Genomic DNA, 14598 nt, shown 5'->3' with positions numbered 1-14598 from the left:
GAGGACACCGTTTTGTAGAAATTATCTGTTTAATCAGGACAATATATCGAGCCATAGAAATTAAATCTTTCTACTTGAACCATACACAAAAGTGTACAAAAAAAAAAAAGCAAATGTTGACACTTTCACAAGTATTGAAACTGAATTAGCGTGAGTTTGTTAATTCAACCATTAACAGAAACTCAGTGTTTACAGAGTTGGTTGGGGATTTTGCAGAGAAAATGTTTCTGCTTCTTCCATCAGTAGTGGCTGGACAGGGGTGGATGTGCTGATATCATTTGGTAGAAGAGCATCCTCAGGATAGAAATGCATTTTTATTCACATCACAGGATTTATGGCATCATACAGCCTCTGCACAGACAGCTCCACCATCTCTTTCAAAGACTCGTCATCTGCACTGCCCTCTTCATACTCCACAGTCTGCATACACACAAGCAGTGAGGCATGTCAACTTTACAAAACACCACACATTTTGTCCACATCTCAGCCCACCAAAAAAAAAATACATATTGGACCATCAAGACAAACAGTTTAGGCATTTTACACAAGCTACCACTCAAGTATCCGTCTAAACTGTGACTAGTCCTTAAGATTAATACTACTTTTTAGTTTACATGCACAAAATGTAGGGTGAAATAAAGGTGACTGGCACATGGATCAGTTTATTCTGAGTATATAATAGCTGTAAAACCACAAAATCAAAATTAACATCAGTTATAGAAATTAATCGCTTGTTTGGCCCATTTTCCCATCGAAAAAAAAAAAAAATCTATTTTTAAACATTCAGAAATGTATTTTTGTTGGTAAATTTTGCTGTGTGATGGTGATTTTGTATATCTAGGGAGAGAGAGAGAAAAAAACAGGCACTCACCCTAGTCTCCAGGTTGATGTTGGCAGTCTTGCCATCTACTGTTACAGTAACAGTATTTTTGTCCTTGAAGTCTACACACTCCTCACCAAACATGTCTCTGCAGAGTGAAACACAGTGTTCAGAATCATTTATTTATATATTATATAAATGCATATTAATCCACTCATTACATTTGACTATAAATTAAAAATAAAGAGTCGTATAGTGTTTAATAAAAATGCCTCCTTACTGGAACATGATTTGTAGTCTGTTGTGGAACACATCTGGATCCACCTTCTTCTCACTGTGTTTTATAGCTAGAAAGGAAAAAAAGATCACCAGATTAATCGAATAGATTTTAGACAGGCCTGAGTTTTTTTGTTTTTTAGAATGTAAAACAATATTTTGCAGATGTCTTTTTCTTTATGTTTTATTACCAGTAGTATCCAGATTCCCACACACTTTTTTATATCATAATAATATTTACATTTTCTGGTGTAAGTCATATACATTCCTTTTGGGAAAAAATAAGAGACCACTTAATAATGGTGAGTTTTTTTAATTTTACCAAATTGAAAACCTCTGGAATATAATCAAAAGGAAGATGGATGATCACAAGCCATCAAACCAAGCTGAACTGCTTGAATTTTTGCACCAGGAGTGGCATAAATTCATCCAAAAGCAGTGTGTAAGACTGGTGGAGGACATTCCAAGATGCATACAAATTGTGATTAAAAACTAGGGTTATTCCACCAAATATTGATTTCTGGATTCTTAAAACTTTATGAATATGAACTTGTTTCCTTTGCATTATTTCAAGTCTGAAAGCTCTGCATCTTTTTGTTGTTTCAGACATTTCTCATTTTCTGCAAATAAATGCTCTAAATTACAATATTTTTATTTGGTATTTGGGAGAAATGTTGTCTGTAGTTTATAGAATAAAACAACAATGTTCATTTTACTCAAACATAAACCTATAAATAGCAAAATCAGAGAAACTAATTCAGAAACGTAAGTGTTCGCTGTATATGTTATGGTAAATACTTACCTTTCTGAGCTTTTGGGTTTGACTGCACCTCTAGCACCACTGTGGTGACTGCATCAGCGTACATATCATTCAAAGGATTGGAAACCCACTGTCATGAGAGACATACAAACACTTCATTTAGCTTACTTAAATAGATTAATTTATTCATGTATTTCTGTAATGAGCATGTAATTAAAATCAGTGCGGAGCCTCCCACCTCCAGTAAGACCATGTTGCCATCATGAACTAAGGTGATGCTGTCAAAGATCCTCAGGGTGGTTTTCTCTGCTGTGTCCACCTCCTCTACATTTCCTGAAAAACACACACGCATTGTGGGAATTACTTAAAGGAAGGCAAAGGTGCATTATGACAGTCACTGTAATAAAGCAGCTTTACACAGAGCCAGATCAGGATCACTGAAATTAAAAGCAAGAACAACAGTGGCTCGGAAAAACACAGTCCCACTGACCCACACTCTGTCCAAACAAACACATCCACAGTACACACCTGCCAGGTAGCATAATTGGTTGTGCAGAAGGTTGAAGGGTCCAGAAAAAGGAATGGCCTGCGACTGCTTCACGGTGCTCATAGCCAGATCAGTGTAATCTAAACAGAGAAAAGGAAATTTAAGAACATATCGTCGCTGTCCAATGAAAAACACTTATCTCCAAAACAGCAATTTTACAGGATAGAGAAAAAACTTGTAAACTTTCAATGGAAGTCAATGTAAAAAGAGGTTATTTCAGGTCATTTTGAAGAGTTTCCATTGGTCCGTTCATCAAGAAATTTTGGCACACTGTAAAGAACAGTTTGTCTGTTCATATTATGTAGTAAACTAAAAATCACCAAAAATGGAGATATGTGTTTTTCATTGGACAGTGACGATATGCACTTCTAATACTCATATTACAATACTCTAAATTCCCTCCCTTCAAAAGCATAGCTCACTTACTGGAGAGGTCAGACGGAGTGAGGATGTGGTAACTGAAGTTGCGTTTCACCAGAATTCCAGAAACCCTCTGGCCTTGAGCACACTTTTTATCTGCAAGAGAGCCCATCACCTGCAAGATACATACAAATAGTTTTCTAGTATCCATGCTGGCAAACATTGGCATTTTTTTTATGAATTCCAAGAATATACTACTGCAACACACTGTGTTATTTAGTATTAATATAAAGCTTTCATACATTCAGATAAAAAAACATTTAAAACATTTGTCTATTCCGTTAACAGCAACCTACCTAAGTAACATAACCAAAAAAAAACAATACAGCATATAAATCAAGAGCAGCATATAAACTTCAAACAAACAATTAACAGCAAATACAGTTAGTAGCAAAACCTTCCAAACAGATTTGCTTTTAAGAATATCACAATATTACAATAAGGAGATTTTTGTCAGAATTTGGGGGCAATATTACTGTGAACGATAACAAGCTTTGAGCCACCACTAAACTAAATGCTTTTCACATGCATTTGGCCAGCTGAGAGTTCTGCACAACAGAACCTGGCTATGCAGCATTACACGGTTTCTGGTGAGTCACAAATGACAGAACCAATATTCTCCTTATTACAGGTCAACAGAGCGTAAATATGATATTAAAACTGCTATTTTCAGTGAAATGTTACATAATGCTGCTTTAATATGAACATGTTGACTAAAGAATTGATAAAGTTGCTTTTGCATAAACATTCCCTGATTAAATTGAGTATTCATATATTACATATAAATATTAAGTCAACTGGTTTTCTAATTTCTACAGATGTGGCAGATTATAAATAGGTTAAAGGTCACCTTCCGCGAAAATCCGATTTTTCTTGTTTTTTGTGTAATACAGTAGGTCCCTCCGAGTTGAATGTGTACACCTGCACATTAAACTGTTTTGCAGCCCCCATTGTCTGCAGGAGCTAAGCAAAGAAATCCCCCCTCCCCCCCTCCGAAAAACGGGTGAATTTTGAATTATCTTTCTGCCTACATAGGCAGAAACTCACAGACCAGCCCACCTTGGCTCGAGAAACTCCCAGAGGCGGAGCTGAAGCGACGCAACATCACCGCTCATCAGTTAGGACAGGGATGGGCAACTTCCATGATGGAGAGGGCTACATTTTTTTCAGCATGACCATTGGAGGGCCACATGACCTCGCACTTCAAATAATTGAATATGAAAAACGCTACAAATGATTTTCAATAAGAACAAATTTTATATGAATTTATATCTGTATGTTTACAGCACCAACATTTATTAACAACTATTTTCTGCATATTAATGCATTTTAATATGGCAAAAGACAAACCGTTTGCTTAAAAAAAGTGCAAAAAGGAAGTCCTTCATATCAAAGAACAAAAAGTTTGCTTAAAAAAACTGATTGCAAATACAGTAGTTCCTCTGTGTAAAATAAGTTCATTATAACAAGTCCTTCATAAGCAACAAGGACAAAACATTTGCTTAGAAAAAATTTGAACTCATTTATAACAAAGAACAAAAAAGATTTAAAAACTGATTGCAAATAGCTCATTCAATAATAGCAGAAAACTAGACCACAGAGGCCCAACATTTATTGAAGCTCACTGTTGCAAAGCGCCCGTGCCCGCTATTGTTTGGAAGCGAAGTAGAATTACATTTTTTTTTTTTTTTTAATTATGAAATTATGAAATTATTTTTGATCTATTCGCGGGCCGCACTGAGTGATGACGAGGGCCGTGTGCGGCCCCCGGGCCGCCAGTTGCCCATCCCTGAGTTAGGAGGTGGGAGGCAGTGAGCGGCAGAGCGGCGGAGGGGCGTCGCAGTGCTCCTAGCCAATCAGAGGAGAGATATTTGCATGCTGTTTGCATGTATGAATATTCATGAGCAAAGCTGGAATCTGGTCATTTTGGACACACCCCTAAAACAGTCCATTAAAAAAGAGCTATACAGAGACACCTGAGCACTTTTTTTTTTTACAAAAACGGCTCACATGTCATTCATTCATACTAGAGACCACAACTAGACATTTTAAAATGAAAGAAAAAACGACGGAAGGTGAGCTTTAAAAAGGAGAATAGTTTATTCAGCTCTGGTTATGAAGAACCAGTATCTTGTGCTGGTTAGTAAATTTGCTTACTCAAACACTCCCACTAATAATTAACTGCTTATTTGAATCAAGTGTGTTTGAGCAGGAAAATCACTAAACTGTGGCTCAAACACAGCTGAACATATGAGACATTCATAATATAAGGAAGAGAAGTTTTCACCTTGGCCAGCTTCTCTCCCCTGAAGTTGAGGGTGACTGCCTCAGTGTTGCGGGGATTGTGCACCTCAATGTGAACCTCGTCATTGTCTTCATACTCCCTAATAAGTGCTGCTTTCAGTCGAGCCATCTCATTCTGCTCTCCATGCACCAGGATCTGAACACAATGTACAGGTTTACACACACATCTCTCAGAGACATTCAGCATTTCTTGGTTTTGATAATAAAAACGGTACAGAATTCTTTAAACAGCTCACCACGTGTGGTGGTTTGAGTGCTCGGATGAACTCGCTGGTCTGCTGGTAATCAGTGTGAGCTGAGAAGGAGATGTAGTCCACAGACATCTTCAGCTGTAGCTTTTGGCCTGACATGGTGGTGATCTCCTCTGGCTCAGACATGATGTGCTGTACAAAGCCCAGACAACAGAAGTACAATATCTGACTTATGCGATTTCTTTCATTTGATGAAGACTTAAGTTAGAAATTACTGTTCTAATGCAACCCTTAACAGATAAAAAATAAGTAATATCTCAAAACCTAACAATACAAATATATGGAAGTAATAAAGCAGTAATACAGCAGTTGAAAGTCTGGGCTATTTATGACTTTTTCTATAAAAAAACATGAAATTCAGTTATATTTGGTATTTGGCATAAAGCATAAATTTATAAAGGCATAAATTTTTTAAGTTAAGATACTAATTTCTTCACTGTATCAAGAGTATTTAAAAGTCAAGCACATCAGTCAGTGCAGCCAGGTCCACATGATGAGAGGCTGTGTGTTGTTTCTATACCTTAGCAAGCGTTCCCTCCACGCAGTAGCCAGCAATGATGACGCCATTTCTCTTATCAGTGCACCAGCTTTCAAAAAGCTCTCGGGAGAGACCACTCTGCATCATACCAGGAGATGCCATCACCACACTGGGGCCGATGTCATCAAAATGGTCCATGCTCTGGAGAAGACAACACATTGAGGAGATGAATTACCAGTCTGACCTCTGCACAGTTACTGAGCCACAGTGGCACAGTGGCACAAGCCATGCACAGGATGATGTGTTCCATAAATGAGATGTTGCTCATGGTATTTGCCTATATACTATTATTTTCATTTAGTAATTACAACACTGGCATAACTAATAGAAAATAATTATTACATCCAGTCTTAATAATGAGTCTATAAATTGACAATTGTTCAAGGAGTTTAAGGTGCTCACCTTGAGGTTGCTGATGTGTTTGAAGACAAAGGGGTTGTTAATGTTGATGGCTTTCCGGATCTTGTCATTCATGGCATTAACATAGGTCTGGTAAACAGCCATACACTTTTTGGCCAGGGATGAAGCATAGTAGATGGGAATATCATGAAGCTCAGGATGATTCTGCCAGTATTCATCTAAAACAGGCAAAAAAGAAACATACAATCACTCTTTGGTCAAAGAAAATTAAGCTGTCTGAGTATAGGTGAGCCCTGATGATCAAATATTGAATATTTGGCTAATTGCACTTCAAAAATGCAACTAGCCAAATTCATGTAGCATTCTGACAGCTGCTGCAGTGGTGTTAACCAGCTCTGCTACTTTTAGCTCTGCTAAAAATGCACTCAGGAGAACAGTATTATTCGGTTACTGGGAATTATTTTCTTTCCACCATGAGGCGCATTAATCCTACACATACGAACTGCAAAAACAGCAAAAACTCCTCACTGAGCTGAGCCTGTAGCTGAGCTGTAGCATAAGAATGGTTGCTCAGGCTTAGAGTAGGTGTAGAGTGGTTACTCAGACGAGCGAGACAAGAAAGCGAAGTTCCTTAATTGTTTATCTGCAGCTGTGCTCCATTTCAGTAATTCCATCTAAAGGTTGGATAAGAAACTGCAGCTTCCTGTTAGCGAGCAGGTGCAAAAGTGACTCACTGCTATGCTGCTAAACTGCTTAACCATTAACTCCTAAATCTTATTGGCTAATCTAGATAGCATATTTTGGCTGAAAAACGCCTGATGCTATGACATAGGTATGCACAGTCAGCTCATAACATACGTGGGCTCGGCTGTTCCTAAATAGTTAAAATCTGCATCCATACTGTTAATTCTTACCCAGGATAAGCAGAAGCTCCTGTGCTCTGCCCAGAGCGAATACAGGGATAAGACAGCGTCCTTCCCGATTCACAATGTCATGAACGGTGTTACAAAAGCGGGCTTCTCTTTCCTCCCTCTTTTCATGGATGTGTGTGCCATATGTGGACTCCTGCACACAGGTTTAAAAAGGGGACAAAGTGCTGTGTTAAGTCATTAAACTTTGCATGTTTAAACAGATTGTATGTTCACATGTAAGTCACTCTAGATTAGGGCATCTAATTAATAAATATATTTATATGTACTGGCTGAACAATATAGCTGACAATCACACAACCACGACAGAATACAAAAAATAACAACAACAATAATAATAATAATAATGATGATAATAATAAAACATACCATATTTTTCACATTATAAGGCGCACTTAAAATCCTTTAATTTTTTCAAAAAATTGCACCTTATAATCCAGTTCATCGTATGTATGAATTCTACCAGTCAGGTTGTGAGGAGCAGTAAAGCCTGAAGTGCAGCATTATAAAGGAGTTTCAGTTAAGTTTTCCTTCAGCACCAAGGCTGGAGAAAGTATTAGCATTAGTCACACTACTTCCATGGTTCCCCATCAGAAGGGAAACACAGTGACACCCTTGTTCCTTACTATTGTCGCTTAAAATGCGCCTTATAATCGTATAAAAATGTATGAAAATAGACCAAAAAACAGACGATCACTGATGGTGGGCCTTATAGTCCGTAAAATACGGTAAGTCCTGACAACATAAAGATACATTAAAGAACGCTGTTACTCACTGTGATAAGGATGTCTGGCTTAACACTGGGAATCTCGGCTGCCATCAGATGTCTGTCTTCTTGGCGAGAGAAATCTCCAGTATAGAGAAGCTTGGGGGGGGGGGGACAGTTAGTTAGCCTTGTTGTGCTGATCAGCTGTGTGAGGGTTAGTGAACGTCTGAGCATTTTCATGAATTAGCCGTACTCACCTTCACACCAGCAATCTCGATCATGAACATGGCTGCTCCTAAAACATGCCCAGCATGGTAGCACCAGAACTTAATGCCAGCCACTTCTTTCACCTCGTGGAAGTTGATCGTCTCAATCTTGTCCATGCTCTCCTCCAGGTCTGTCTCCGTATACAGCATGTCATCTGCTGAGATATTACTTCAAACAGACACACATAGTATTTAACATCACTCCCAGAAAGCTACAATCATTTAACAAACAAATTGATGCATTCAAAAAGATGGCAGTCATTCTGTACCTGACTTTGACGTAATCTGAAAGTAGCCAGCGGTAGATGGCTTTGGTTGCATGGGTCATAAAGGTCCTTCCTTTAAAGCTGGTTTTCTGCAGAAACCATGGCAGTGCTCCACAGTGATCCAGATGAAAACTAGCAAGAAATATATATTTTTTCCTTTAGTTTTTACTCAAATCTGTAATACTCCTCCATAAACTAAAAAAAAAAAACACTCACTGGCTGATCAGAAGAAGATCAATTTCAGCAGGGTCGATCAGATCAATGTAAGGCAGCGCATCCATTCCCTCAAGTCCAGGATGAATGCCACAGTCCAGCTGTAAGGAAATGTTGTGGATGATACCATGAAATAATTGCAGAAGAAATACAGACACATTAGGGCTGCATAATATATCATCATTGGTTCAATTCAGAGATAAAGGTGGTTGACTCACATTAACTATTTCATTTTATCACCGATATCGTACCGTGCGAATGCACAATAGTCATGTGTGAATATTATACCTGATCAATGATATCAACCAACAAAAGCATTTCATTTTCTCTAAACATTGATACACAGATTTATATCATGATCTTTAACTTTTGGTGATATCTGCTAAGAATCCCAATATTTTTGTATGTATTTTATTTTAAATATTGTGTTGCCCTAAGATACACCATGGTAAAACCTACCATAATTTTGCGTCCCTTGAATTCCAAGATAATGCATGACCTGCCCACTTCCTGGCCAGCACCCCTGCCACACAGAAGATAGAAAAAACTTATGTTAGTCATCCAATAATAGAAAATAAGCCCTAACAGGGGAGCTAAAATACAAAGTTAGCTATTACAATAGATCTTAATAACTAAATAAGCTACCTCACAACACAGCTACCTCGTTAAGGATCTCATAGGCTGAAAATGGAATGATCAAGTTTGACAAAAAGATAGGCAGCAACAAAGCTGTCCAATTTGGATAGGTAGTTGTTCGTCTCGCTGCCTCGCAGTGCTGTCTGCCACTAAGAGGCAATATGTTTGCATGTATTAATATTTATGAGCAAAAGCTGAAATCCTATGTTTCTCCCCAGCCACTCCACCACAGGACTAAAGCAGCATTATACCGAAACACAGGAGTACTTTTTTTTTTTCACAAAAACAGCTCACATGACATTTATTCATTCTAGAGACCAAAACTAAACGTTTAAAAATAGCTGAAAAAAACTATGGAATGAGACCTCTAACTCGATTAACTTTCACATATTAAACCGTCCCTGTGTTCTTCATGTTAAATTTAAACTGAAAATAGAAATGTCCGAACATAACTCAAATTAAATAAATGTTTGAGTTGTCATTAGGAGGTGAAGTTTTTAAGTGACTGAGGAGAAAAGGAGCTGAGCTATCAGTCTGTGTGTGTAGTGACTCCAGGGGGGTTTAGCCGGTTAGCTCTGTGTGTGTGAACTCACAGTGGTCTGATGAGGAGCTGATCACTTTCCTCAGCGGGAACGGGCAGGTCTGATTTCCGCTTTGTAGCCATAGTTACACAGGTGTATGGAGTAACCTATATCTCACAGTTCAGAGTTTGAACCGCATTACCGCTGAAAAACCGACCGCTCAGCCTTAAACTAACTAAACAACAGCGGGCGCGCGCTCAGCTCTACGCGTGAACCCCGGTCAACCACCAACAACCTCCGGGGTGACGAGATTTCAAAATAAAAGTCTCCTTTAGCCAGAGAACCCACACAGCACACATCCTTTAACGTTCAATTTTAGAGTGAGGATACATGTATAATGAACAAAATCAATCTACACACAACAATAATAAAAAGAGTAATTAAAATTTTACAAGGGTCAGAAAGTGCTACAAAAAAGTGTTCACACTGAGCGCAGAGAATACACAATCCCAATTTAAGAATAGCCTCTTCTCCGGATTTATTTTACCACCAGGGGGCGCTCCAGGCTCCAGCAAATTGAAATCACGTTACTCTCCTTTTCAAAGTTACAAGTACAGCAAAGTAAGATTATAAATATGAAAGAATAAGATACGCTTAATGTATAATACAACAACGACACAGATAGACATGAGACAAAAGACAGTAGTGCATTTGTGATGGGGTGTTTAACAATGATGGTCACAGTTGTAGGGGCAAATTAAAGTGGGTATGATAGTGCAAGTGTAAGCAGAAGTGCAGGTATGGGGTGCGTGAGTATATCAGTTTTTGAAAAGTTTCAGTACTGGGAAGGGTAGCTAGCTAGCTGCAGGTCCTAGCCCAGAGACTGTGCAATCTCCTCCCTGATGGCAGCAGGGCGGAGGCCGTCCTTGTGCCGTCCTTGATGTGGGAGCTTTAAGTCATCCTCCCCTAAGAATTGGGACAACTCTTCAAGCACCTGGTAACTTATATCATCAGGAGCGCTAAATAAAGTTCAGTAAATTAGCTGCTGCTGGTTAACTATAGTTAACTGTAGAGCAATGGTTGTCTTCAGAAAGGGGGGAGATGGTTTAGAAATTAATTACTATTGTCTATTCTTAATTCCTCTGTGATGAGGAGCTGAAATTAGCTTTTATTTTATTTTTCCGTTCCGCCTTAAATGCGGCAGCTTCTGTTGTCTGTCGCAGAGTTCATATGGAGATGCTGCAACGAGTTGCAACGAGAAAGTTGAGACAAACTACTAGTGTTTTTTTTATGCTTGTTATGAAGAATTCGGCCATTAATTCATAAATGCTAATCGTCACTTTGTGCTGCCATCTTACTAGCGATTCTTATACCCCTCGGTCTGAAGTGTGTATCTAAAAAAAATCTCCATATAAAGGGCTCCCCCTACCCCTCTAGCCTAACAAGAATCGGGACACCCCTCCCCCTTGGTGTGCACTCGCAAAACAAGAGGTAGGGGTAAGTGGTAGGACCAAGGGGTGAAATGGGGTTGGGCCTTGAGGGAATGGATGCTCTGCCTTACATTGATCTGATAGACCCTGCTGAAATCGATCGTTTTAGTTAATGGAGGAGTGTTACAGATATAAGTAAAAAGTAAAGAAAAAAAAATGTTTTAGCCGTTTAGCTCAATTTACCCCATCAAGACTCGCTCGCGGGCTCCCTCTAGCGGTTATTAGCAATTTTCTGATATAACGGTGGAGATAGGAAGGTGGTCAGGCTCTCTATAAACCATCTCTCATACTGCCTTATAATAGCTGGTAAATGTTTAATTGACAGTATTTACAAAAAAAAAACAAGCCCGGTCAGTTTAAACCTACCGTCAGTAATTTGGGGGTTTGGAGGATTAAAAGGCCTCTCCTATAAGAATATATAATTTTAGTGAGCACGTGACAGAGTACGTTTAAAAGTGCTTTTGTGTTGTGGTCTCTTTCAGAGGTGACCCATGAAGACCTGACGTACCCAGAAACACTCCAGCCAAACCTTACCAGACCACTTCCTTTTAAAAATGACTATATATATATATATGTATGTATGTATATATATTAACTTAAATTATTAACAAAGTACTGACTCTAATTGGTACATCTTTTACTGACCAGTTTTGACTAGGCAATGTTTACAGTAACAGCTGATAAAAAAAAGATTAAATATCAATTCACTTTATATTATTATCAAATCAATACAAGGCTACTTCTCAGTATAAAAATGACAAATAGATACAGTAGTGCAGTGTCAATGGACAAAGCACAAAAACACAAATGTGCAGTAAATAATAAATACAATAATACAATATGCACAAGCAAGAACAATAGGTTAGAAGGCAATAGTGAATTTGGCCCATCCTTTATAGTGTCAGCTTGACTAGGTCGTCCTTAAGAATGGCTATTCTCATTGGACAATAATTTACAGTGGCAGGTCTAATTGGATTTATTAGGGCTGCACCAATACAGAAAAAACTTGACATTGCAATATTTGAAATATATTTCTGAAAAGTGTTTGATGTAATTTCACATTGCCCATCCTGTGACGTGACAATGTTGAATCTCTATATTATATATCCCTAAGCTTTACCTGGACCATCTTTACAGTAATGACTGCAGCAACTCTGCTGTTACAGTTTACAGTGTCAGGTGTGATTGAACCATATTTCACAGTGACATTTTTGAATAGGTGTTTAAATGTTAATATTTTTTGTGACATATTGTGCTTTGTTAATATTTCTGTTGGAAAGTTATGTTTAGTTCAGTGTTCAATCAATAAATATTGTTTAGTAGTTTTATAAGTGATTCATGCAACAATAAAAAGAGGCAAAACTAATTCAAAAGAACCCATGGTGATATGTGTGTCACAGACCCCTTAAAAGCTGTGTAAAGGTTGTTACAGCACTCTGTCCATTAGTATAACTTATGAAGTCCTTAAATTACATATACGGAACATCCTGAGTGCATTATAACAGCACAGCATGTGAATCGGTGTTGATTTATTTGACCATTTATAGAATGTAGGCATGCTGGGTTAGTGCTGAAGATAAACTCTTTGTTAAATGTTTATACAGTTTTTTTCCAACAATTTAGCCATTCAGATTCTTTAATTAAATATTTCTAGGTTCCATATAGCTAGTTATGACCTGATTTCTATAGCAAAATGTTAACAATAGTTAGAAAAGTGTTGTGTCATATACATTACATCATGATTTTAAACTTAAAATATTCAGTCCTGTTCCCACAATAAGAAACAGACACGAATGCTTACTGAATTCAGCTGATTCAGTTTTGAAATTGTTATTAGTATTCAAAAATGGGTCAGAGGTTTTATAGGGCTAATGAAAACATGCGAAGAAATGTGGTACATGAGGTGGAACTAAATTGTAATTCCCTTGGTCCAGTTTCACCCAAAGAGCAATAGTTAAATTAGACAAATATAAAATAGAATAAAAATAAAATTATATCAAATACAGAATACATTATGCTGTGCTGAGGTGTTACAGCTAGCACCAACGTGGCAACACAGTACTGAGACAGCGTGTGTTAGGATAATGCTGAAGTGAAACCATACGTTTCTGTGTCTGTGAATGCACCAACTGACATACTGGAGCCGCAAAAGCCATAATACTATATGTACTGCACTGACCAAGTAACGGTCTCATCTGAAGTTCCATTGAGTTATAAGTGTCCTTTCCAGACAAGAGCTCACCAGCCACACTGTGCACAATTGTATTTTATTAATTACTCCCAGAAATGTGCACCTCTTTCCATTTCTTATGAGCTTGAATCTAGTTTGTGAGCTGTGGATTGTGTGTGTTTATGTGAAGCTGCTAATTTAGAAACAGTATGCATCACATAAGGAAAAGATGCTTAATCATTATCAGGGCACTGTGCAAAATGAACCGAATGATACAAATGATACAGAAAAATGTAGCTACAGTTCTGTGCAAAATTCTGATTTGCTGAACTGTGTTTGGTCCAGTCAAAAAAATATATATATTACATTGCAATTAATGAAAAAAGCAATATCTTTTAATGTTTTTTTATTCAGTATATGTTTAAAAGCTTGTAGACACAAACTCATTTACTGTCTCGCTTAAAATAGTTTAAATTACAACTGAAATCAGAAAAAGTTAGAACAATATAAAAAATGCAATTAGAAAAAGCAGCAATTTGTCATTGTATTGATATGTATGTATGTATCTATCTATCTATCTATCTATCTATCTATCTATCTATCTATCTATCGCAGGGGTGTCCAAACTTTTTTTTGTTGGGGGCCAGAAAGAGAAATATATTTGAAGTCACTGGCCACACTCTGTAATAAAACAAATAATGAAATATACCACTTTAAATAATACTTTTTTCCTGATTACTATGATTTACACACCATTTTACTTGACTTACTATCTTTATCTTAGACAGTGTTGTGTAAACTAAGATTTTTCAAATTGATGTTTAATTTCATGATGTCTCTTAATATTCAACTCCTTAATTACGGCAACTTTTAGACTCTTTGCCCCATTCTTCTGCGCTAGAAATGGGCACCCTCTCCGCTTTTAGACTCTTTGGCCCATTTTTCTGCGCTAGAAATGGGCACCCTCTCCGCTTTTAGACTCTTTGGCCCGTTTTTCTGAGCTAGAAATGCGCACCCTCTCCGCTTTTAGACTCTTTGGCCCGTTTTTCTGAGCTAGAAATGCGCACCCTCTCCGCTTTTAGACTCTTTGGCCCGTTTCTGACACCTAGCATTCAAACTTTGAGT

General features: G+C 37.8%; 1 protein-coding gene across 1 annotated transcript; it reads right to left on the bottom strand.

Moving 5' to 3' along the window:
• Nucleotides 1-10: 10 nt before the first annotated feature.
• On the bottom strand, nucleotides 11-10111 carry cpsf3 (cleavage and polyadenylation specific factor 3). Its single transcript, XM_007235251.4, has 18 exons — nucleotides 9886-10111; nucleotides 9116-9179; nucleotides 8660-8757; nucleotides 8447-8575; nucleotides 8169-8346; nucleotides 7981-8070; nucleotides 7191-7341; nucleotides 6319-6494; nucleotides 5899-6057; nucleotides 5364-5510; nucleotides 5111-5263; nucleotides 2830-2938; nucleotides 2385-2483; nucleotides 2095-2189; nucleotides 1899-1986; nucleotides 1101-1167; nucleotides 872-968; nucleotides 11-420 (listed from the first exon to the last, which is right to left on the bottom strand). Exons 1-18 carry the CDS (start codon nucleotides 9954-9956, stop codon nucleotides 319-321), a joined length of 2073 nt encoding a protein of 690 aa, XP_007235313.1. The 5' UTR covers nucleotides 9957-10111; the 3' UTR covers nucleotides 11-318.
• Nucleotides 10112-14598: the final 4487 nt, after the last annotated feature.

Source organism: Astyanax mexicanus, chromosome 1 (assembly GCF_023375975.1).
Source record: "Astyanax mexicanus isolate ESR-SI-001 chromosome 1, AstMex3_surface, whole genome shotgun sequence".
Taxonomy (NCBI): Eukaryota; Metazoa; Chordata; class Actinopteri; order Characiformes; family Acestrorhamphidae; genus Astyanax; species Astyanax mexicanus.
This window is presented reverse-complemented; position numbering and strand designations above follow the sequence as displayed.

What these genes read in the sequence shown, in the direction of transcription:
- cpsf3 (XM_007235251.4), bottom strand. Translation starts at nt 9,956, where the DNA reads ATGGCTACAAAGCGGAAATCAGACCTGCCCGTTCCCGCTGAGGAAAGT. An exon ending in TCAGATTACGTCAAAGTCAG is followed by an intron (nt 8,347 to 8,446) that starts GTACAGAATGAC and finishes GTCTGTTTGAAG; the next exon opens with TAATATCTCAGCAGATGACA. An exon ending in CACTCAAACCACCACACGTG is followed by an intron (nt 5,264 to 5,363) that starts GTGAGCTGTTTA and finishes CATTGTGTTCAG; the next exon opens with ATCCTGGTGCATGGAGAGCA.